We start from the raw sequence: 25,485 nt of genomic DNA on the forward strand, positions 1-25,485 counted from the left end.
AACGATCCAGTGATGGTCGGACCAATCAGACTCTATGCTACAAGACTGTTTTGATCACGCAGACTGGGAGATCACGCATGACTGACGTCCTGTTGCTCTGACCCCCATCATCAGCAAATGCTTTGATAGGTTAATCAGAGATCACATTTGCATTTGGACCCATTGCAGTTTGCCTACCGCAAAAACCGTTCCACTGATGATGCCATTGCATCTACAATACACACTGCTCTCTCCCACCTGGAATGTGAGAATGCTGTTTGTAGACTACAGCTCTGCATTCAACACCATAGTGCCCTCCAAGCTAGATGAGATACTCCGGGCTCTGGGCTTAAACAGCTCGCTGTGCAGCTGGATTTTGGACTTCCTGTCAGGCAGACGTCAGGTGGTTAGAATGGGGAGCAACATCTCCTCATCACTGACCCTCAACACTGGAGCCCCGCAGGGCTGTGTTCTCAGCCCACTGCTGCATTCCCTGTACACACATGACTGTGTGGCAACACATAGCTCCAATGCCATCATTAAGTTTGCTGATGATACGACGGTGGTAGTTCTGATCACTGACAATGGTGAAACAGCCTACAGAGAGGAGGTGCACACTCTGACACGCTGGTGTCAGGAGCACAACCTCTCCCTCAATGGCAGTAATACCAAGGAGCTTGTAGTGGACTTCAGGAGGAAAGACCGAGAACACAGCCCCATCACCATTAATGGAGCACTGGTGGAGAGAGTCAGCAGTTTCAAGTTCCTCTGTGTCCACATTACTGAGGAACTCACATGGTCCGTCCACACTGAGACCGTTGTGAAGAAGGCTCACCAGCGCCTCTTCTTCCTGAGACGGCTGAGGAAGTTTGGAATGAACCACCACATCCTCACACGGTTCTACACCAGCACTGTAGAGAGCATCCTGACTGGCTGCATCACCGCCTGGTACGGCAATACCACAACTGCAAAGCCCTGCAAAGGGTGGTGCGAACTGCCAGACACATCATCAGAGGTGAGCTTCCCTCCCACCAGGACATATATAACAGGCGGTGTGTGGAAAAAAATCTTGGAGGATCATCAGAGACTCCAGACACCCAAGCCATGGGCTGCTCTCACTGCTACCATCAGGCAGGCGGTATCGCAGCATCAGGACCCGCACCAGCCGATTACATGACAGCTTCTTCCCCCAATCAATATCAATTGATCAATATATCAGCACTGCACTTTATTAATCTATTATCTCACTCTGGACTGTCATAATTATATTGTTATATACTGTATATGTATTTTTTATATACTCTTTCTTTTTTTTAATTTATTGTATGTGTATTCTATATTGTGTGTATTGTTTAATGTACATTATTATTATTTTGTTGTGTATGTGTACATTTGATATGTAAATTGTGTTGCGTTAATATGTTGTTTATTGTAAATGGTAAACGGTCTACACTTATATAGCGCCCTTTTAACCTTAACGGTATTCAAAGCGCTTTACACTGTGACTCATTCACCCATTCACACATTCATTCATACACCAATGACGGCAGAGCTGCTATGCAAGGTACTAGCCTGCCATTGGGAGCAACTTGGGGTTCAATGTCTTGCCCAAGGACACTTCGGCATGTGGAGTCATGGTAGTGTGACAATAAAGTGATTTTATTTTATTTTATTTGACATTTGCAGATTTTATTTATTGTTTTGCTGTTCAGTCGCAAAAGTAAAAAAAAACCTCTGGACAAATGTATCACTTGCAGTGTACATCAAGTGTTACACTGTCTACACTGCAAGCAACGTCGAGCGAATAGCTGTGACGGGTTACAATTATCAGCAATTGCAAATACATATATATGTACTGTAAATAGAAATGTTAATGCAATAGGAGTAGAGCTAGTGGAATTCTATAATTGGCACTTTTCTAATTATAGTTAATTGCAGCAGATATAATCGTAATCTCCATTATTTTTACGTAATTGTGGTGCCCTAAAAGTCAATTTAAAATTGTACCATATAACAAGCACATAACTAGCAGAAAAGCTTCATATTTCTTCGTATTAACATAAATTTGTAACACCAGTATTGGTAGTGGAAGTAGCACATTTGTGAAGTGTGAAGAGTCCACTGGTTTTCCAGCTGATCTGGTACATCACAGCTACTCTGCCTGCTAAGATGTCGTCCTCTCTTTAATTTGCTCTAACAGCAGTAGCTCTTGTAGCTCTGTGGGAGCCTTCAGTGGTTTATCAAGCCTAACATCTTTAAATTCATTTTGACACATCGCTCCACTCTTTAAATGCTGTAAGTGGTCACTATGAATGAGAATTTGCATGGTAGGTATTATAAATATTTATGTGTCTGGGTCTTAACAGAAATGGACTGCATTTAAATGTATCTATAGCTGCAGGTTTGATGATGTTCCTCTAAAAGTTATTAAATAAATCCGTGCTTTTTGTCGTAAATTTGATTACTAGAACGTTACATTGCTTACCTGTAAGGAAACTTAGAGCTGAAGTGTGTAATTTCTGCACCACTAGCACCACCAAACAGTAGGCAAAAATGAACATTGTTTTGTTATTGCTTTCTGAACACACCCTTAGTCTGACATTGTCCCGCCCACACACTCTCGCCATTGGTTGAGCCAATGTTGTGTCTGGCTGGCTGGGCCACTCAAACAATAAGAGAATTATTAAAAAAAAGCCTTTTAAAAAGTTTTACTGATTCATCATCCATTAGTTGCTTTTTGGAAATATCGGTAATCTGCTTAAACCTATGCTGATAGCTGCTGATAGTTTTTTGGTTTTACTTAGGTTTCCCTGTTCCTCTGTAGCCAGCACTAGAGGAGTCAGTGGTTAGAATGGCTTGGTTCTATAGTATAACAGCTGCTTCTAGAAGTGAAATAAGTGAAAAACAGTCACTGACACTGGGGATTTGTCACTGGGGATTTGGTGTGTCTACATAGATCTGTCATCATTGACAATTTTCATCCATATTTTGATCCTCACTTCAATGCATATTTTGTTATTTTGATTAGATAAATCAAGTGCTCTAAATTGAAGTAAGGGACAAAGAAAATTGCGACAATAATGAAAAGTAAACCATCGGCACATTGTATCTCAAACTCATATCTCGTAATAATAATAAACCTTTATCCTTATTAAACCTCATCTGAAAACAAAAATGTATTTGGTTATACATGTGTATTTGGTTATAAATACCTAATATAGAGCATTGTAAAGAGGCCAAGTCTCCATAATTTCAAATAAGATTCCCCGGTGTGTTTTGGGCTTTGAATCTTTATTACATCTAGTTGTAATAAAGATTCAACTTTATTGTCATTGTGCAGTGTACATGTACAGAGCCAATGAAATGCAGATGTTTTTCGCATATCACAACTAGCTGGGGTCAGAGCGCAGGGTCAGCCATGAAACAGCGCCCCTGGAGCAGATAGGGTCAAGGGCCTTGCTCTTATTTTAAGATAATAAAAATAAAATCCCACACAACTTTAATTTCACTTTCTCTCTATTTCTTTACTTTGCAGCCAAGTGCTAAAGTAAATCAAGATGTTTTGAATGAGCTGGTTCGGCCCAGTGTAGATTACGTGCGACACAAGAAGTTCCGCTCTGGCAATTACCCATCATCCCTGAGCAACGAGACCGACAGACTGGTACACTGGTGTCATGGAGCACCTGGGGTGGTGCATATGCTCATCATGGCTCATACAGTGAGTGACAAACACACAAGCTGCAATGTCACCACAAACCATCTGGAGAAATAAACACACACACACCACTGCTTAGACACACACATGGAAAAATATAAAAATATTCACATTTTACATTTACACAATGCATCTTGATAATATACAGTATATGTATTATGTACAGTATATTGTATAGATATGCATAGAATATATTGTGAGAGATAAATGTATGTATGCACTGTATTTCAGATTCTGTTCTCATTCATGTTTGTAAATGTTCCATACATGTCCATTGTTGGGATGTAACAAACTACATACTGAACACTGGTCAGTAGCTCTGCTTTTTTCATAAAAGTGGAGCTTTTCTAGTAATTAGCTACATTTTCCAATGAGTAGTGGTCACAGAATGCTACATTTGTCATTAACATTTAGTCATTTTACAGATGCTTTTATCCAAAGCGACAAATGTGGAACATAGCAAGCAATTTGTCATACAAAGTGAATCAACATCTACAGTGTTGTACTGCTAAGCTCTTAAGGTGGCTGGAGAAGTATAGGTACTAACGCAGAAGAAAGAGACAGAAGTTTGTGTGTGTGTGTGTGTGTGTGTGTACAGTAAGTGCAAGTCAAGTTCAATAGTAAGTACAGTTAGTGTGGATAGGTTAAGTGCTCATGGAGCAATTTGTTTTACGCTGGTTCTTGAATGTTGAGAATGGTATCAGCAAATCGTGTGAATGTTGGAAGCTCATTCCACCACAGTGAAAGATCTTGAAATAAACTTTGAGCCTCTTTGTGATGGGACCACCAGACGCTGCTCGTTCATAGACAGCAGAGAGCAAGTTGGAGCATAGACCTGGAGAAGTGAATTTAAGTAAGAGGGTGCTGTTCCATTGGTCAGAGTCAAAGCCTTGAATCTGATGTGGGCAGCTACAGGTAGCCAGTGAAGTGATTATATATATATATATATATATATACACCGTTGAAGTCAGACTTTTACATATATAATTCCTGACATTTAATCATAGATAACATTTCCTGTCTTAGGTCAGTAAGGATCTCTATTTTAAGAATGTGAATTGTCAGAATAATAGTAGAGAGCATTATTTATTTCAGCTTTTATTTCTTTCATCACATTCCCAGTGGGTCAGAAGTTAACATACACTTTGTTAGTATTTGTTAGCATTGCCTTTAAATTGTTTAACTTGGGTCAAACATTTGGGTAGCCTTTCACAAGCTTCTCACAATAAATTGCTGGACTTTTGGCCCATTTCTCCAGACAAAACTGATGTAACTGAGTCCGGTTTGAAGGACACACTTTTTCAGTTCTGCCCACAAATTGGATTGAGGTCAGGGCTTTGTGTTAGCCACTCCAATACCTTGACTTTGTTGTCCTTAAGCCGTTTTGCCACAACTTTGGAGGTATGCATGGGGTCATTGTCCATTTGGAAGACCCATTTGAGACCAAGCTTTAACTTCCTGGCTGATGTCTTGAGATGTTGCTTCAATATATCCACATAATTTATCTTCCTCATGATGCCATCTATTTTGTGATGTGCACCAGTCCAGCCTGCAGCAAAGCACCTCCACAACATGATGCTGCCACCCCCATGCTTCATTGTTGGGATGGTTTTCTTTGGCTTGCAAGCCTCACCCTTTTTCTTCTAAACATAGTGATAGTCATTATGGCCAAACTGTTACATTTTTGTTTCATCAGACCAGAGGACATTTCTCCATAAAGTAAGATCTTTGATCCCCATGGGCACTTGCAAACTGTATATGCGGGTTTGGATCACTGGCTTTTTCCTCGCTGAGCAGCCTTTCAGGTTATGTCGATATAGGACTCGTTTTTCTGTGACACATTCATTATCCAGAAGCGTGTTATTATCACAAGAACAAAAATATGTGCAAGGCAGTTCATTAATCACTAATTGCAAATTACAGACTTAGTGTACAAACACGTCTCTTTAGGGGTTACATTAAGATTTCTTTAGAAATATAAAATTTATTTGGGACACTTCCTTTTTGTTTTTAAGGCACATTTCCTTCTAAAGCTGCTTTGTAAATATGCCCCTTTTTTTGAAAAAATACATTTGACACAAATATAATTTAATAATGCTTGAATTGGTGTGATGGTATGAGCTAATTGTGATGGATAAGCAGATGAAATCAGCTCTTTATTTCTTAGAAGCAATAAATCTGCCATTTTGATATGGCATTCAGTGAAAGCTCACTTTTACAAGATCACTATTTCACTTAGAGCAACCACTAAATAGCAAAGGATCATTCTTTCCTCTTTTTCTCAATATCATTCTGTCTGTCTTCTGTGCAGTCATTCTTACGGTCACATTCCTGTTAGCTCTTTTTCTGTCTCTCCTTCAGCAAAAATCCCGCAGTGACATCTAGCGGAGAGTTCCGATACTTCCTTTGAAACATAATGCACTCATTTTATCAGTCAGATCATAGTGATGTTTAAAAAGGATAAACAAATACCATATTTATTAAAAGTAAGTGTTACTTGTTTATTGTGGCATAATTCAGTGAGTAAAATAGTAAAAAAAATAAAAATAAAGATGTTTATTATGTAAAAGAGTCATTAACAGTTCTGATGGGTTTATTTTTCTCTGCCCCCATCTCTGTAGCATGGTCTGGTGGGCCATTTCTTTCTCTCTCTCTCTACCTCTCTTTCTCTCTCTTTATCTCTGTCTGAATGGGTAGCCTCTGGGCTGGAAGGGAAAATTGAGCATACGTTATATTTGGAAAATTAATTTTTCTTCCAGCGCGTTTAGCACTGCAGCTTTGACAAATGACACCAGCTGTCAGGACCGGCGTGTTGAGTGGAACTCTGCATAAAACACTGAAATGTGTGAAACAACGTGAGGTTATTTTAGTTGTATGTATGTGTAAACAGAACAGTTATACAGTATGCCTACATCTAGTTGTAATGTAATGATGGTTAGACCGAGGGCTGCTGAGTATATCATGTTATAACACACTGTACAGATACATACATTCTAATTATTTAATTTGACTGTAAATATAAACTATGGTTTGTCATTTACAATCATTGAGTCTGTAGCAACACCAACAGGAAGTAGTAAATCTACTTGACTTGACTTGGAAGACTTGAATTGTTTGTATAATTAGTGTGTTTGTGTTTTTGCTTTTTAGGTCTTCAAGGATGACAAGTACCTGAAAGACGCTGTTGAATGTGGAGAGGTGATCTGGCAGAGAGGTTTACTAAGGAAAGGGTACGGCATCTGCCACGGCACTGCTGGGAACGGATATGCCTTTCTCTCCCTCTACCACATCACACGCGATAAGAAATATCTCTATCGTGCCTGCAAGGTAGTGTGTGTAACAATGATTTGTGATTGCTGCTATAAGACTTTTAACCTGTTTCCAAATGTTTTAGCTTGTTAAAGAAATAGATCACCCCAAAATTCTTTCTTCTGTTGATCGCAATAGAAATACATTTTAAAAAGTCTTCAAAGGATTTATTTGGGGTTTATCCAGTCTGATAACTCCAAAACGCCAAAAGGCCCAACATAAAACCACAGTGAAAGAAATCAGTGACTTATGTACTATATATTTCAAGTTTTCTGAAGTCAATTGATAGCTTTTAAAGGGGTCATGGCATGCCTTTTTTTATCATTTCAATATGCTCCTTGAAGTTCACTTATAATATTAGTAAAGTTTTTTGGTACAAAAAAAAGTCTCTTTTTGCAATGAGAACTTTTGAGTTCTGAAACTTACAGTATGTTTGTATTGTACAATTTCCTCATATGTATCAAAATATTAAGGAAAATTTGATTTCTCTTGTCATGACCCCTTTAAGTATACATTTAAGTAAATATTCACTCTGAAATTGCAGCGTTGTTGTTGGGTTTTTTTGTGTACTTTTTGTGGCAAACTATACATTTTTGGCTGAACAATTCCTTTAAGAATAACAAAAATGCTAAATTTAATATACATTGGGATCCCACTAGTAGGTGCTTTTGCATGTGTACACATTAAGTTCATTTACAACGTGCTCTGTCTTTGTACACCACAGCCACCACCTGGTGTTTAGACCCAATGAGCCATATTAGTAAATATGACATCATGGAAACAGCACTTCAGTAGATAAAGTCACATGACTGCTTGTCTGTATGAGCCTTTCTAGGTATACCACACACTTGACCTCAGATTGAGGGCTTATCTTGTATTTTGGCTGTATTTGAATGGTGTTTTGTCCTTAGGTTGCTAATATCATATAGCTGTTATTATTTGTATTTTATTTAATTTTTTTACAGTGTGGTCCAAAAGTCTGAGGCCACATTAAAAAGCTAGGATTCAAAATCCAATTTTAACCTGGAAAAATCAGTTTATGGATTTTGAACAATTAAAACAGAAATGTTGTGACTTAACATTAATACGAACAAGAAGATTCTCCACTATTCCTAAATGGGGTTGCATACCAGACACGTCAAGCGGACAACATGGCGCATTCTAAAATTCGAAACCGTTGTTTTCTATGAATGTACGCAGACTGCCGCCACCTCTGTGTCCGTCGGTGGCGCCCACCTACAACTCCAGAGGCTGCTTAATTTTCTGCCACGCCATGGAGCGCAACTTGAATATTTTCCATAAAATTGTACCCAAATCTTTATCAATGGACATATATTATTTACTGTAACCTTGTTCATTCTTTAAGAAGGGACCTTGCTAACTGTTGTGTGTACTGTCTACAACATATACCTCATCTACGTGCCCTATTTTTGATTCCTGTCAAAAAATGACACGTCGTGGCGCTTCTTGTCCGGTGTGCGACCGTCCTACGTACCTAATCAAGTGTGGCCAGGGTAGCTCAATGAGTACTGATGCTGACTACCACCCCTGGAGTCGCAAGTCCGAATCCAGGGTGTGCTGAGTGACTCCAGTCAGGTCTCCTAAACAACCAAATTGGCCCGGTTGCTAGGGAGGGTAGAGTCACATGGGGTAACGTCCTCGTGGTTGCGATTAGTGGTTCTCGCTCTCAATGGGGTGTTTGGTAAGTTGTGCGTGGATCGCAGAGAGTAGCATGAGCCTTCAAATGCGGAGTCTCCGCGGTGTCATAGTAAGTAGTGGGAATTGGGCATTCCAAATTGGGAGAAAAGGCGATTAAAAAATAGTCCCTAATCAAATAAAGGAATGTGTGATGTTGACCACATTAACTACTTTGTACAAAAGGTCAGATTTCCTTAAAATTTCTCAAATCATCCTGGGATAACATGGATAATCAGGTTTTGCATGTTACTTTTACAAATTTAACCCTGCACTCTAATTGTTATGCTAATACTGTAATTTGAAATACAAATTTTAAAAAGCATTTTTAAAGAATTTTTATTTGTGACCTCAGACTGTATTTTTATGTAGTTTTTCAATTTTACATTATTTTAATAACCATTTGTACATTTTCTGATTTATAGCCATTGAAATATGACCAAACAATGTTTGACTCGTTTTCTAGAACTGAACTACAGTACCAACTTCAAACTGGTACTCTTGGGTCATCTATCCCATCTCACTTCTAATTTTAGCCATTATTAACTTATTTCCAATCAAAATCTTATTTCCAATCACCGATCAGCATACAGCATCCTTAGCCGATTTGTCTAAAAGACTGATGGTCTGTATCACCCCGTTTCCCGGCAACTTGCCGATAATTGCCAGCGCCTGGAAAACCAGCAAAAGTAATGAAAACATAATTGGCTTTGCTGTCCACAGCAGTAGTCATTTTCCAGCCTAAATTAACCAATGCCACCAGACACAATCTCTCATTTTATCCTGTTTGACTAAAGTGGCCTCTCTATCGCCAGCGTGGAACAGTGAATAACTCTGGCTTGTGAAAGGTTTCTGTTGCTGTTATGAAAAGGTGTAGCAGAAATTGATTCACTGCCATCGCACATGTTTTTATTTTCCCATGAGATGATGAGAAACTGTGGAGTTTAGGGATTTGCATAGACATCAGGACACAAATGTGTTTCACAGTTCAGGGGAAATAAAATGTCTTTCTCATAAATAAACAGCTTCATCTAAATTAGCATGTTAAAGACTAATATAAAAATTTTTCCTCTTTATGATGTTATTGTCATGACAATTAAAGGAATATTCCAGGTTCAGTACAAGCTAAGCTCAATCGGGAGCATTTGTGGCATAATGTTGATTACCACAAAAAAACTATTCAGACTCGTCCCTCCTTTTCATAAAAAGGCAAAAATCAGTTACAGTGAGTATTTTAACGATTTCAGATTAGCCCCCATTCACTTCCTTTATAAGTGCTCCACTGGAACCAAGATTTGACTAATGGTATCATCTATGCATACTGTATGTATCTTTTTTAGTTTGCTGAATGGTGTTTGGACTATGGAACCCATGGCTGCCGTATTCCTGATCGGCCCTACTCTCTTTTTGAAGGTAAAACCAGTTGTCATGTCTCGCTGATAAAATACCCTCAAATAGCTTGTGAATTATCTTCACATTTCCACTTCAGACACAATATTTAAATCAATGAAATAAACATCTCTGCTGTAACTGAGGTCTAATAAAGCTAGATGTTTGTCCTCCGTTCTGATAAGGTTTTTCTACTCGATCAAAGGGCAGTTACATGAAGGTTCCTGGTCTGTTTTCAACTTTGAAGTACCGTCTCTTATTTCTTCATTAGACATAATCAATGTCTGCCATCATCTGTGGTGAAATAAAAGACACAGAGATTGCTCGAATCCCTCTGTTGTGTAGTTGCCGTTTAATGTGTACACTACCCAGTATCCAGCAACAACCTTGCTAATGTAATGAATGCCTGAGGCACAGAGAGATATATGAAGAGCCACAATAAATTACGATATGATTTACATCAATTTCTCCTGAATAATGTAGAAATGTATATGCATCATATATTTAGTCTTCCAAATTTTTTATTTAAAATATATTTTAAAGCATTTTTACAGCATTGATAATTCAGTTAAAGCCAGAATATGTTGAAATATTAATATGAGATGCTCATGTGGGTAATGAGAGGTCGAATTCTGCTTGCAACATTTCTCAGTCCTGGTTTAGCATTCTCTCTCCCAATAATTTCCTATCCTCTCTCTACTGTAATAAAAAGTGAATGGCAAAATTATCCAAAAAGTGACCAGACATAAAATAAAAAATCCATTTATCCACATGATTCAATGTATTTTAGCAAGTAAGGCTTTAGCTTCATTGTTTGCCCTATAATGAACTGAATCTCTGACGCTTTCCAAAAAAATTCAACTATCCACAGACACTGTGGTCACTGGGCCAGCCTGAGCCCATATTCACTGCCAACTCCCAAGCTGGCATCTATAGTGATTTATCTGCTGCTTTACCTTATTGTTGTCATGGTAACCCACTTCCTGCACTCCAAGTCTTATTAAAAGCCACATTCTGATTGGTCGGTTGATGTGTCCCGCCGCTTTCTTTGTACAGTAGCTGGCATTTGGATATGAACCTACTACTAACTCCCATGCGTAACATCCCCACAACACTGTAGTCAACATTATATCACTGTATCAGTAACAGAAATTCAGATTGCTGGGTAGTTTATAAATCACAAGTAATCTGCAATGCATATGTGGGCTTCCAATTTTTTGCTGTATTTTTCACACAAAGTGGCCTTTTCATCTGAAATTGTGCAATGTACCTATGATCATGTCAACCAAGTGTTTTTGCATTTATTTTGCTTTTTATATATATATATATATATAATTAATAGTGATTTTCTGTTAATAACCCTAGTTTACAAATGTGGCTCAAAATGTATTTTTAAAATCTTATTATTTATCATAAGTTCCTTCTGTTATTTATATCTGTAAGTACATATAGGACATGTTAAATATATTGTCCATGTTCATATTTATGATTAGCAAAAACAAGCTGTCATTTAGCATATGCTTGCTTTCATAGCAATGTACAGTATACTGGTTACAGTGTAGTCACCCTGGAGCAACCTGATTTTAACGGGATATTTCACCCAAAAATTAACATTCTCTCATGATTTATTCACCCTCATGCCATCCCAGATGTGTGTGACTTTCTTTCTTCTGCAGAACACAAATTAAGATTTTTATAAGAATATCTCAGCTCTGTAGGTCCAAACAATGCAAGTAAATGGTGGCCAGAACTTTGAAGGTCCAAAAGGACATTAAGGCAGCATAAACGTAATCCATACGACTCCAGTTGTTACATCCATGTCTTCAGAAGCGATATGATAGGTGTGGGTGAGAAACAGAGCAATATTTAAGTCCTATTTTAATGTAAATTCCCTGCCCAGTAGGTGGCGATATGCACAAAGAATGTGAATCCCCAAAAACAAAAGAAGATGAAAGTGAAAGTGGAGATTTAAAGTTAAGCAGTTAAAGCCATCAGTCTGCTTTATTTTAAAAATCTTATTTTATAGCGTAATATAGGGTAATTACACTAACAATGATCCTGCTGAGAAAGAACAACACTGCAAAAAAAGCTTTGTGTATATCTCAATATTTTGCAATACACTTTAGATATATTGTTTCTATAGTTAAAATCAACCACTTTAAATCAATAGTTTTATATTTTTGCCAATGTTTTTGCAATGCTTCAAGGATAGTAGTTGTCAATGTCTTGGACCTTTTGCCTTTTTGTCCAATTTCCGAATACATTTTGCTTCAAATCAAAGTTTGTAATGTTGTGATTTACCTCTGAGCTGGATGTTTTGGTTCATGGCTTACAATCCAGGCTCCTTTATGGAGGATTTTATAAAAGCCTATGCGGAAAATGAATAGGAAAAATACTTCCGGAACAAGATGGCTGAAAAGTGGACAACTACTTTTGTACTCTATAGCTTAGTACTTAGCTTAAGTTGTAACACTAATTACGGTCTTCTTCATGAAGTAATAATCTCTCTGGCAGCAAAACCAAATCTAACATAATGATTTTTAACTCTTGGTTGTAGGTATGGCCGGAGCCATCCATTATCTCTCAGATCTCGCTCAACCTGAGGCTTCCTGCTTCCCTGCATTTGAACTTTGACCTGTGCATTTGGAAGCATAGACTCTTACTCCTTTTTCTGGAGTTTTACATGCTTTCAGTGCACATTTGATGAGATGATTACGTCACCCTGGAAGGACCCTTTAAAATTAAGAAGACAAAATAATTTCTTCCTCATCACAACAGACGCAAAAAAATCCAACCTTCAGCCTATAAATTCAAACGCCGCAACCTTGTTCTGTCTTTGTAGCTTATTGTCTTGATCCATATGGTGGTGTTGTATTTTTATTTTGACAGTATTTTATGCAAAGATTTCATTTTTTTATTTTCTCATCTTTTCAACATGTCCTAACAAGGAGCAACGTGACAAATCCAGTGACAAGCAATTTGTCTGTCCACACTGAACGCGTGAAACCACCATGATGCCGCAGAAAAAGAAACCAAGTTATCAACAAAATGTCTTGGCGCTTGTATAGTTAGGACACAATTTTAGGGTTTAACGTTTTGCTAAAAACCTTGCATCTGCATGCTTGTGTTCCTTCCTGGATAATAGCAGTGCCTCAATTTGATTGATTCTGTCACACACTGGGATCTTTGTTCCCGTGTAAAAGCTGTTCACTTGTCCAGGAACTGTCTATGTTGTCTTTGTCTTTGCATGAGGATGGTAACAGATGTACTCATGTCGGAATGTGAATGTGCCGTTGTATGTGTGCCTTTTAGGTAAAATATCTACAGTATCCAACATGGTGTGGTTCTTTAGAATGTTCTTTGTGTACTATGTTCAAGTGTTTCGTTCCAGTTGCCATTTGTAAATGTCTCAATGAAAGAAAAAACCCATTGTACCTGAAAGAATGAGCTGTTCTGGTAAATTTTGTTTCCTCAGGCAAACTCTGTTATGAATGTTGCAATAAATTGGGCTTTTTTCGAACCGGTAAAAAATTACCATGTCTGAATCTATCTATATACACAACAAAATATTTGTATGTACTGTAAGTTATCACAATAATTTTCCTTTTAGAGGTTTAAGGGACGAAATCATTAAATGGTTTGCAATCCAGTTTAACCAGGAGCTTCTTGCACTGGTGTAGTGTGGTCATTATTGATTTTTCAGTGTTCTCTTCTTTTCAGGATAGCAGGCATAATTCATCAAATGATAAGAAAAAAGTATTTTAACCAGACCTATATATAGACGCATGGTGCAGTCAAGTGCACTTTCGGCATTTCAAAGAATCGAGTCAGGTGCCGTTACCCGGTTTCCATAATTATTTTACTAAATTTACAAAATAAAACAATGCAAATAGCATGTGAAACTAATCAATGCTACCAGAAGGTGCAATTCATTCTTAGTCAATTGAAATCAATCACAACAATAGAAGTTAGTTAGCTTCAGTATTTCAAAATCATATGCTAGTGTGTTGGTGCCCTGAATATTACATCCAACACTTTGGGCAGCTAAGTAGACTGTTATTATCTGCTTGAAGAAACAACTCACCCTTATTCTCACTGATATATGTCTCCATTAATGTAATACTGGGGCACAGGTTATGTGTTTTACATAAAATCCAGTTGTTCCCACCTTCCACTGCAGTGTTAAAACTGCCAGTACCTTGAGTGGGCGTTGAGATTGACTGCCCTGAGCTGAGTTCAAGCTTTATTGCGTCAACGATGACTAGTTATTCCGAGAAATTGTTTGAAGTAGTTGGGAAGGTTTAGTGACTATTCAGACCCAATGTTCAGGTGAGCACAGAGACATTCATGAGGTACTAGTTGTCCCTATAATAAGTGTACTTTTCTGTGTAACTAAAAAACTGTATGGACTAGAATCATGGTTATTTTTCCTGTGAGTACTTAAAGATGAAGTATGTAATTTCTGTGGCACTAGCGCCACCAAAAATAACTGGAAAATTATTATTATTATATTTTTAAACAGCTTTCTGAATATGCCCCTTTCTGCTGTTGATTGACAATCAGACAGTCCCACCACCAACACACAACATTGGGCAAGTCAATATTATTGTCTCTCTTAAGATGGGTCGCTGAAAACAAACAGATGAATTTTCATAGCGCCACAGAGACACCATTAAATAATTAAATCGCAAATATGAGCCAATTAAAGTTTTCAATCTGGCCCATACTGGCTAATTGGCCTGTATCTTCTGAAAGCAATGTCTAAACTTAATCAAATTTGGAAAGCATATACACCAGGACAATCTGAGGATATGCACCAAATATTTTAAAATTCTGTTGAAAGGGGGTGCTATTGCTATAACTAAACTGTGCAATTTATGTGATCATGTGAATTAAGGTGTGCCACCTTTGGATAACAAATGTATCTCAACAATTCTGACCATTTTTTCAATTGTAGCCATTTTCTATATGCCTGGACCCAGATAATTGCCATTGTAGCTATACAAGTATATTGTGATTACATTTCTATACAAGATCATTGTAAAGCTTATTTTTTAAAATGCCACAAGATGAATCCACTATGGCAAAACTCATCAAACAATTATTTCAGCTTTGACTGAAGTTATTAACCTTTGTAATCTGAAAAATGGGCCAAGCAGATGGCTCTAATTAGCCTAATGGGTATGTAGTTGAATTCATTTGCCATCATTGGCTGTTGAGTTAATTTAGATAGTTGGCTATAAAATTCTACAGCACAACCAGACAAGTAAGCTTATTTTGCTGTGGAAATACTATGCCCCATAATACAACTAACCTACAATTAGCAATAACTGTCCAATATGCAAATCTGTAATACAATAATATACAGTAATGCAGTTAACAATATCTGTTATAGGTAAACCAATACATCTCAAACAGAGGTGTGCTTTATTACTGTAGTTCATGAACAACTGACTATCTTTTGACATTAAAAGATTTTCACTATGACATGGTTGTTGATGTGTCAATGACAGTGTAGGTAACAGTGCAATTACTTAACAAAATTGTCAGATCTTCCCACATTTTTACATGCCCAACATCACAGCTCACACATCTTTCTAGTGCTGCATAATTGTTGATTTGTCACTCAAGGCTTGAGATGCAGAACATTTCACAGCTGTCTTTGACACCGTATAATGTGTCGTGTTAAAATCTACCTTGTCATTTAAACATCTTCCCAACCATGCCTCAAAAAAGGATTTCATGAGATTAAAAGAAACACTAACCTATCTTAACAATTAAATTCTAACATTTAGCAAACAGACACCATTTCTCCTTTGCATAGTTAAACGTCAAGCTAATGAAATAAATGAAACCATTAACAATGTAACCACAACTATGAAAAGCAACACATTTAACATGTTTTTATACAAAGTACTTTAAATATACCAGGACCTATTTATGGACAACTAACCTTTTCAGTAGATATTAGGTGTTCAATGGGGCGTTCTTTGTAAAACTGGTAAATTATGCTTTTTATGCTTTACTTATAAACCTTGCCCGATTGGGCTAAAAGACCAGTCTGCTAATTCTCAACAACAGTGTAGTGGTGCAATGTGATCTAATGAGAATTTGTATGTATTCTTATGTAAAGTTTGGTTTTAGCAAACGTACATTCTCTTACGTTTGCACAGACACCGAAACGTACAATATTGACGTATTGATAGCATCTAAACATATTCATTTTACGTACTAGAAACGTACAAATGTTTATGTGTACTGTTCGAATTGATTAATATGGAATAATTCATAGATTTAATCAATTACATTTAATTTATAATCAATGAGATTAGTTAAATGCCATCACATTTATTTAATGCAGTTGACATCATTTGAATGGTTTCTTTCAGTTCTGTGTGATTTCTGCTGTCCTATACAACATTTTAAAGGATTATATCACTTTAACCTAGACTAAACTTTAAAATGTTAAAATGAATAAAAACTGTGTAATCGTTTAATCATTTAATTTTATTTTTGTTTGCCATGGGACACAAAAGAGTTTTCAGAATATGTCAAGAAACAAAATAAACCACAAAAAGCACCATAAACAACAATAAAATTAATCCATACATTTGATAGCTGTAATCCCAATCTTCACACTGCTTTCTGTGAAGAACAGGCCCAAATTCAAGCTTTTTATTCAACGATATCAGCCTCCATCTGCCGTCGCACCTGCTGTAACCATCAACATGCATTGGTTTCACTTTCAAAATTAAAAAATTGCCGCCTCAAGCATTACGACAAGCGTTTTATGGCAGAGATGTTGAATGCTCATTGGCTCTCAAGTGTCTCGTGACCGTTTGTGACATGCCGTATTCTGCGATGTGTATATTTGAATGAGATATGACAGCACTTATGCAGTGCATTAAAATTATGAACAGTGATTCATAATTTTAATTCTACTCTCTCCCACACACAATGCTATTGTATGACATCAGGGAGCACATCGGATGCAGTGCATCGCCCTTTGGACTACTTTTGTACTGAATTTTGCCATTTGTCTGAATAAATTATTGTGATTAAATTGATCTGCCTTTTACGTGTTTTATATGCTTAATAAATGGCTATGGTTAGGTTTAGGAGTAGGTGTGGGATTAGCGGCTGTGAAATATATATATATATAAATTAATATATTGTAACAACATTTTTTGCTACTGTACATTAATCTACTTGTTACATATTTTTTTATTGTTGAAATGTGGTTATGTTTAGAGGTTGGGATAGGGTTAAGGGATCTAAAATATCTATAAAACAGTAAAAATGTACAACCATATTTATGATCGATTTGTATATTCAAACATAGTTTTTTGAATATTTAGGATTTGTCAATATTTTACGTTTCTAAAGCTGTAAATATGTAAAAATATTTACATTTTAGATGCTTTCAAACGCTCTTATTGTAAGTTTTAGTGTCTATCCAATCATACCAACATGTATGCTTAAATGTTACAAATAGTAACGTACAAATAGCTATGTATATGAACGAAATCAGGCTGTGTGGTGATATTTGTGGGAAAAAAAATCCTGATGCCTTTCTGCTCCCAAAGGTATATTCTGCTCAAGGTCACCACAACAAGTTACAGTCAGAATAATGAACCAGATATATTAATAGTAAGAATCCAGTATGCAAAATAACATGCAACTTTGCAGTCAGTCTTGTCTCACTTTGTCTTACTTTTGTTCAATATGACAATGGCAGTAATTTTGAGGCAAAATGACACTTTATTACACGTTTGGCAACAGTTTCCCATGGAAATGTCCAGCGGGGGGGCGCCAAAAGCAAATTCAATTATGTTGTAATCAGATGAGGTTTTAAGATGAATATTTTATGTATGTTTTAATGTTTTATAATGTATGTTAAATATAACTCTGCAACCTAAAACTTGAACCTAAACCTAACCAAAAGTGTTAAAAAAAATGATATGAGAGGTAAACAAAACAGACATCCTTACCCTAAACCAACACCTAAACCAAACCGATAATGTTTTCAAAGCAAATCTGACATTAAAAGAACATTTATTGAAGCAACCATGCAATTTCCTGTCACTTCTATGGCACTTTTTCTTACTTTTCACTTTCGTTTCGCTAGGCTCGAGCCTCTGTCTTTGAGTCCAAAGTCCAACACTCCAACAATCAGAAGAGCTACAGCGCAAGCTAATCACATTGGAATAAACATGTAAATGTAGGTGGGTCTGTAATACAAGCATTAAATGTATAATTTTTCAAATGATGCATTAGAGTAAAAGTGTTTTGATATAATAACATGGCAGGTTGAGAATAATAGAGCAAAAAATAAGAGTTTATGAAGTTATTAACAGCCATAGTACCCGTAATTTGTGTGAAAGTGAAAGAAACGCACGGTTGTTGTAGCGCTTCTAGTGTTAATTTCACCAGGAAACTGTAGCAAAACATAGAAATCATGTAGAATGCTAATGCTAGAGTGCAAATCCAAAACAAAATCTCTTATTATTCCTAATTAAAGATGGCTAAAACTAATTAGAGTGAGCCTGGCCAAAGTTGCTTTCAAGCATTTGTTGCACTAAATGCATCACTCCCTCCATTTAACAACATAAAACGCAGTTAGAATTCTTACTGGGATAAATCCTTGTCGTTCAACTGCACACAATTCAATGATAATTGTATCCCCGATAATCAATTTGTACAAATAAATTCCACCAAATCACAAGATACTCACAAAGGGCCATGAACGGGTTTGAGCTCAAAACAAGCCCTGAAAAAAAAAATGCTTTTTTTTTTGTAATTTTCTAGCCCATCCACAACAGCAGGGCTCTATGAGTGTAATGAACTGGAAAGATGTGAATACATTTTCTTTCTCTTGCTGTGACAGAAATGGTTATCATGGCTTCAATAGACTCCCTCCTTGTGAGTTCATCATCTATTTCAAATTTTTCTGGGTAAAAGAGAACACATATAAGAAACCAATTAGTTCCAAACCATTTACCCATAGCAGAGTGTCTTGACCCATTAAACCATTTACATTTGAACAAAGCAACAGCCAATGTCCTGTTTTGAAGGCTAGGTGGCATGAATGTACTGTTCCATGACCTGACATTATCATGATTGCATGATATTCACTGGCTTAGATAAATGCAAGACTGAGTTGGGATCAGTATCCGGGTCAATGTCTACAGTATGTCAACTCCCTGCTTCATGGGTCCATGACTTTACAAGGTGAACGAATTGATGTCATGCATTAATCTGCTCAATGATTTCCATGGCATCTCATCTGCCACCGAGTGAGCACCTGTTTTCTGAAGGACAACGGATTGCTTTCACCTGGGTTCTCAGCGTGAGTGTTTTTGTAACTATCTTCCAAGGTTCGCTTTAGAGCGTCTCACACACTGTAGATGAGAATATACATTTTTCAAAGAAAGAGAGTTGAAACGCTCCCATTTCTTTGAGGTTCTTCAAACCTCTGTCAGGTAGAGAAGTCCATTTCTTCTTTTGGCTTTTGAAATCCAACTTTCAAGGATGCATTTCCTTTATTACCCCACCATAGTGCACCTATCAAGGGATAAATGACAAAATGGGAGCGTGCAAAAAATAGATGTCCTTACAACAAGCAAATAAAAAAGAAAACAGTCATGTGGACTGTTCTCGTGGCTTCTTTCATTGCGATGATTCATTGTGGTTTTTCTTCTCGGCTGTCTTGAAGACCTGGTCGTATGAGGGTGGTGGTTGATTGCAGTAGGAGGGGGGGGGCGGGTACATGCTCAACATATGGGCTGGGGTGGGCTGACCAGGGTAGGCAGGGGCTAAGGCCGTTGTCATGGTGTCGCAGGGGTCAACGTATCCTTGCAAGCCTGGTTGCTGGGAGACTGTTGGAGAAAGATGGAATGAGTTTATATCTAGTTTTACTATCAGTATAAAATATCATAACACGCTTGTTATTGGAATACTAGGCTATTATATTGTTACTTTTGAATATGGGTACTTGGCGTACATGTTCATAATTTTTTTCCCCCTATCTGTCACTCACTCGATGCTGTATCGATGTAGTGACAATAGGGTCACTCTTGAGAGCCTGGAAACACCTCTGATCTTTGATAAAAGGCCAATGGGAATTGGTGAGTGGTATTTGCCTGCCCCTCCCCCAGACATACAGGTATAAAAGGAGGGGACGTGCATACCGCTCATAAGATTTTCTCTTCAAAGCCGAATGGTCGATGGTTCAAGCTGAGCAAGCGATTTTCATCCCTCACCTCTGCTGGATCCTTATGGCGCATTACAGCAGCTTTCTCCCCTCTCTGCATGGGTGCACTGCAGATCTAAGAGTATATACTGAAAGTATGAGGCCAGCACAGCGAGCACTGCCATCCAGCCTAGAGGCTACTCGGCGATGCCCCCATTGGATAAGGCGCTCGCGGTGCACCTGTGCCTGTGTAGCGCCGCCACCTGGTGCGGGCACCCGAAGCTCCCATCCAAGGCCTGTAGGCTCACGTCATCCCTGATGGCTAGAGCCTATGCTGCCGCCCTGAACGCCATGGCTCTCCTGCAGGTCCACCAAGCCAAGGCGCTGAAAGAACTGCACAAGGGTAGTTCCGCCATGAGATTGATGCAGGACCTGTGCTCGGCGACCGACCTTGCCATCCGGGCAATGAAGGTTACGTCGTGGCCTATAGGGCGGACAATGTCCACGCTATTTGTCCAGGAGTGCCACCTGTGGCTGAACCTGGTCGAGATGCGTGAGGCCGACAAGACACGTTTCCTGAACGCCCGCATCTCCCAGGCCGGCCTATTCGGTGACACCATCGAGAAATTCACCCAGCAGTTCTCAGCAGTGAAGCAGCAGACGGAGGCCATCCAACATATCCTGCTCCGGCGAGCTGGTAAGCAGACCACTCCGTCCCCTGGTGGAGGGCCGAGAGGAAAATCTTTTGTTCCCTTTTCCTTTTATTTTGCCGCATGCTCCAGTAGCTGAGGTACTTTTCAACAAAAGAGTAGCTTCCTCAGTCCCTGTGTCACATAACCGGTGTGTTCGGCCTTCACCCTGACCACCAGCCTTTTTCCCTCTCTGGCAGATTCTTTCCAGGGCCGCTGCGAGCATTGGGCTAGAGCGAAACCCTCCGCTCTCCCCTGAACCCTCATGACTGGCTGATTGGTATCTGGGCTCAAGGAGCCACTCACAGCCACACCCTGCCCCGCCCCAGTGCCCTTTTCAGGCTGTGGCACGGTACTCAAACCTGGACAGCTTTAAAGGACCACGGGGACGAAGCAACTCCTTATCTGCCCGATCCGCCGGTGAGCACCAGGAGTCAGGTAAGTGCTTTGATGTCTCTCGACTCAGCACCGCCACAGGGCTCAAACTCCATCAGTGTGTCCGATGATATCATTCCCCTGGTCCCCCTCGCCCGGAGTCTGGACGCATGGCTCAGGCTTTCCAACCCATCACGATGGCTGACCTGTTCCGTCCGACTCGGCTACGCGATTCAATTTGCCAGGCGTCCATTTCACCATGGTGAACGCAGAGAACACCGCCACCTTGTGCGTGGAAATTGCCACCCTTCTACGAAAGCACGATATAGAGCATGTCCCTCCAGCCGAAATGAAGAGCGGGTTCTACAGCTCCTACTTCATTGTACCGAAAAAAGGTGGTGGGTTGTGGACAATCTTGGACTTGCGAGTTCTGAATGGGGCCTAACACAGACTCCTCGTCTTGATTCTACCTTTCTGTGGTTTGCATTCAAGGGTCAGGCGTACCATTACAAAGTCCTCCCTTTCGGCCTGTCCTTGTCCCATCAGCGTCTTCACGAAGGTCGCATAGGCTGCCCTTGCCCCGTTAAGGGAAGTGGGCTTCCGCAATCTCAACTACCTCGACAACTGTCTAATCCTAGCTCACTCTCGGGACATGTTGTGTGCACACAGGGACCTGGTGCTGATGCACCTCAGCCAGCTAGAGCTTCAGGTCAACTGGGAAAAGAGCAAGCTCCTCCCGGTTCAGAGCATCTCTTTTCTCGGTTTGGAGTTGGACTTAGTCTCTATGAAGGCTCACGAACAAGCGTGCCCAGTCGGTGCTGGCCTGTCTGAAGGCATTCAGACAGAAGACAGCGGTTCCACTGAAACTATTTCAGAGGCTCCTGGGGCATATGGCATCTTCGGCGGTGGCCACACCGCTCGGGTTGATGCATATGAGACCGCTTCAGCACTGGCTCCGCACTCTGGAGATAAGCATGGCGCCACGGCACACATTGTGTGACCATCACACCGATCTGTCACCGTCTCATCAGCCCTTGGAACGACCTTGCATTTCTATGGGCAGGGATTCCCCAAGAGCAGGTCTCCAGGCGCATCATGGTTACAACCGACACCTCCAAGACAGGCTGGGGCGCCACATGCAATGGACACGCGGCTGCCGGCCCCTGTACAGACCCATGGCTATGTTGGCACATCAACTGCCTCGAGTTGCTGGCAATACTGCTCATCCAGAGGTGGTTTCGGCCATTGATCCAGGGCAAGCATGTGTTGGTTCGAAAAGACAACAGCCCATCGTCTGCGCTGCGAGCCACTCACATCCCAGGCAACCTCAACACCATGGCGGACACGCGGTTGTGTCATTTCACCCGCAAGGGAGAGTGGAGACTCCACCCTCAGTTGTGGCGTTTTTGTAGGGGTCACTACATCAACTTAACGTAGAGTGAGTGACAGATAGGGAACATCCTGGTTTCTTTCATAACCTCCGTTCCCTTATTCTCGGCTCCTCAGCACAAAACCTAATGAGCTGTATGCATGTCCCCTCCTTTTATACCCATACGTCTGGGGGAGGGGCATGCAAATACCACTCGCCAATTCCCACTGGCCTTTTATCAAAGATCAGAGGTGTTTCCGGGCTCTCAAGAGTGACTCCTAGTGTCACTAAATCTACACAATGGCTCATTCCCTCCATCAGGGAACGGAGGTTACGAATTACAAAGTAACCAGGATGATAATAGGTTAATGTTTAATTACTGTATATGTTTAAGGGAAAGTGCATTTCCTATGTTAAATATTTTTTATGTAACTTTTTTATCCCATTTAGCCTATTTTGTAGGGATGTCCCAAAACCAATACTGGTATCGGAATCGGGTTTGATACCACACTCGTGTCCTCATATTCATGCTCGTAAAAATGCTATGATACCAAAAACCGATACCATCTGACGAACTAATGTCGAACTAAAAGCAATCAGTGCACAAATTCTAATCACATTATGTCCTAGTGAGATTATTTAACTGCAAAAACAGAAATTTGATGAGATAAATATAAAGTTTATTCTGCATGAGCACTTGTGAATGTGCGGAGACAGTGTTGTGCAAACTTCGACTGCACCGCACATACCTTTTAAGGGTCATGAAACACTACAACACATTTTGTTTGATGTTAACAGGTATATATGTCTTGCCCAAAAGGGAAGAGGATTTCAACATTTGTTATTTTTTATTTCAAGAGGAAAAGGGTTCATTTAGGTTTTTTTGTGTGATATTTTCATCTTCCAGGTTTTAAAAGAACATCGAGTCAACTTCACAGGACGTGATAACAAGGTTTAGATTTCTATTGAATTTCAGAGCCTCTATGTCACGGGTGTTCTCTATATTGTTCATGAGAATTGGCCTTTACCCTTTGACAAGTGAACACTGCAGGTTTGTCAGTGTATGTTTGCCATGCACATGACCAGCGCTTCAAACTCTCAAGCACCTCAGTTAAGAGAGTTTATTGTACTGTGATGCGATTCACCTCCGCACTGCTGACAGAGGGAAGGACTTTCATTCAAAGGCAACACCATTTAAATGTTCATGCAGCAAGCATTTTCTAACATGAGTGTTTTGAGATATGCAGTGAGGTTGTCTATCTCTGACTGGGATTCGTTTGAGACGCAGTTCACATTGATTGTCCCAGACACAAACACTATTGACTGATCCATCCATCCTTAAAGTGTGTTAACTTATATTTGTAAGTCTCAAAACGTATTAAAGTGTAAATTACAGATATAAATGGCCAGTGTCATAGTGTGTACTGTATTGTGAGCTTACAAAACAGTGTATGACTTATTTGTGCATTTTGTTTTGAGTAATTGTGAATATTTGATGCGGTTATTATCAGTGAATTAGTGAAATAATAATGAGTGACTAATTCAGACAATTAGTTCTCTCAACAGCAGCGTACAACATATTTAGTTGGACTTTTTACTTTGCCAGCTATACATATCTTACAATCATACTTTATCCTGATATTTAGTGAGTGCTGCATGGGCAACTGATTGCTTGCTCCCCTCTTTCTCCCCATCCCTGCCTGACCCCACCCACTAAGTGCCCTTGTTATCACAGCTGTCCACGCCCAGTTGAGTTGCATTTTTCAAAATGGTTGTGAGGCAGTCTTGAGCTGAAAGAGGAGTGTTTCAGGACCCTTTAAGCTCCTTCAAGGCACAAAGAGGAAAAAGAACAATAGTATCGAGCGCTCTCTTTGTTGCAGATGACAGCGAACAGAGCGCAGATTCACTTTGTAGCGCGAGGCACATACAGAGTACATACTTATTTAATTAAATAGCAGGCTTTTGCAGTTTAATAATAACTTTGAGTCATGTAACACCTGGCTGTTTCAGACTGAAACACTGTCATCACAAAGAAACACTTCAAAATAAAAGCTCAATTTAATTAAAAAAAGTATGACAGAAATATATCACTATTGTAAAGTTATGTAATATTCACTGTTACTACTACTACTACTACTAATAATAGATGGTAATTGTATTGTATTTAAGCAATATCTCACATTTTGGATTGTGCTGTGATGTTCTGTATAAACAGTTAAGACATTTATTTGATAAAAAATAATCCAATATTATCTTGAAATTTAATTGTATTTTTCATTTAATTAAAGTCTTAATTAATTCATTTATTTAAACACCATTTTGATGATAAAACTGAAACAATCTGTTGATATGGAGTTCATATCAGACTTGCTAGTTTCAGAGAGAAAGTATTGGTACTCGTACTCGTTCTCAAAAACATTGTATTGGGACATCCCTACTATTTTGTTAATAAGAGGTTGTGATGTAAAAAACATTTTTTTTTTATAGAATATATTGCTTAATTATTATATTTATTTTATAGATCATAAATTATAGATCAATTATGGCAAGTCACAACACCGGACATTGTTAAAACTGCTTGACATTTTATGAACTAAGTCCTGTATTACAGTATCTTTTGCATTTTTACAGCCCAATTGTTTCTTCGTAAAGTCTACAGTTTATACTCGTAAGTTTGAAAGACATTAGTAAAGAGCTTGAGGCAAATCTGTGCCACATCTGATATTAATGAGTTAAGGAAATGTGATCAGCCACAGGGTGCCGCATTGGAGGA

General features: G+C 39.0%; 2 protein-coding genes across 3 annotated transcripts in view; one reads left to right on the forward strand and one right to left on the reverse strand.

Annotated features, from left to right (window-relative positions):
* LOC127634026 (lanC-like protein 2) overlaps nucleotides 1-25,485 on the forward strand; it is a 69,395-nt gene that overhangs the window by 37,178 nt on the left and 6,732 nt on the right. Inside the window, exons 7-10 of one of the 2 annotated variants that reach the window (XM_052113421.1) lie at nucleotides 3,515-3,697; nucleotides 6,845-7,021; nucleotides 10,039-10,111; nucleotides 12,645-13,637. In XM_052113421.1, coding sequence (XP_051969381.1) covers nucleotides 3,515-3,697; nucleotides 6,845-7,021; nucleotides 10,039-10,111; nucleotides 12,645-12,721 — 510 coding nt within the window. In that variant the 3' untranslated portion in view covers nucleotides 12,722-13,637. Of the gene's footprint in view, nucleotides 1-3,514; nucleotides 3,698-6,844; nucleotides 7,022-10,038; nucleotides 10,112-12,644; nucleotides 13,638-25,485 lie in introns of those variants that run through there. The other variant, XM_052113420.1, reaches the window with a different exon arrangement.
* LOC127634029 (vesicular, overexpressed in cancer, prosurvival protein 1-like) overlaps nucleotides 15,217-25,485 on the reverse strand; it is an 82,965-nt gene continuing 72,696 nt past the window's right edge. The window contains exon 5 of the mRNA XM_052113429.1: nucleotides 15,217-19,965. Within this exon, the coding sequence (XP_051969389.1) occupies nucleotides 19,757-19,965 (209 nt within the window). The 3' untranslated portion in view covers nucleotides 15,217-19,756. The remainder of the gene's footprint in view (nucleotides 19,966-25,485) is intronic.

The sequence above is a fragment of the Xyrauchen texanus genome, chromosome 41 (assembly GCF_025860055.1).
Source record: "Xyrauchen texanus isolate HMW12.3.18 chromosome 41, RBS_HiC_50CHRs, whole genome shotgun sequence".
NCBI lineage: Eukaryota > Metazoa > Chordata > Actinopteri > Cypriniformes > Catostomidae > Xyrauchen > Xyrauchen texanus.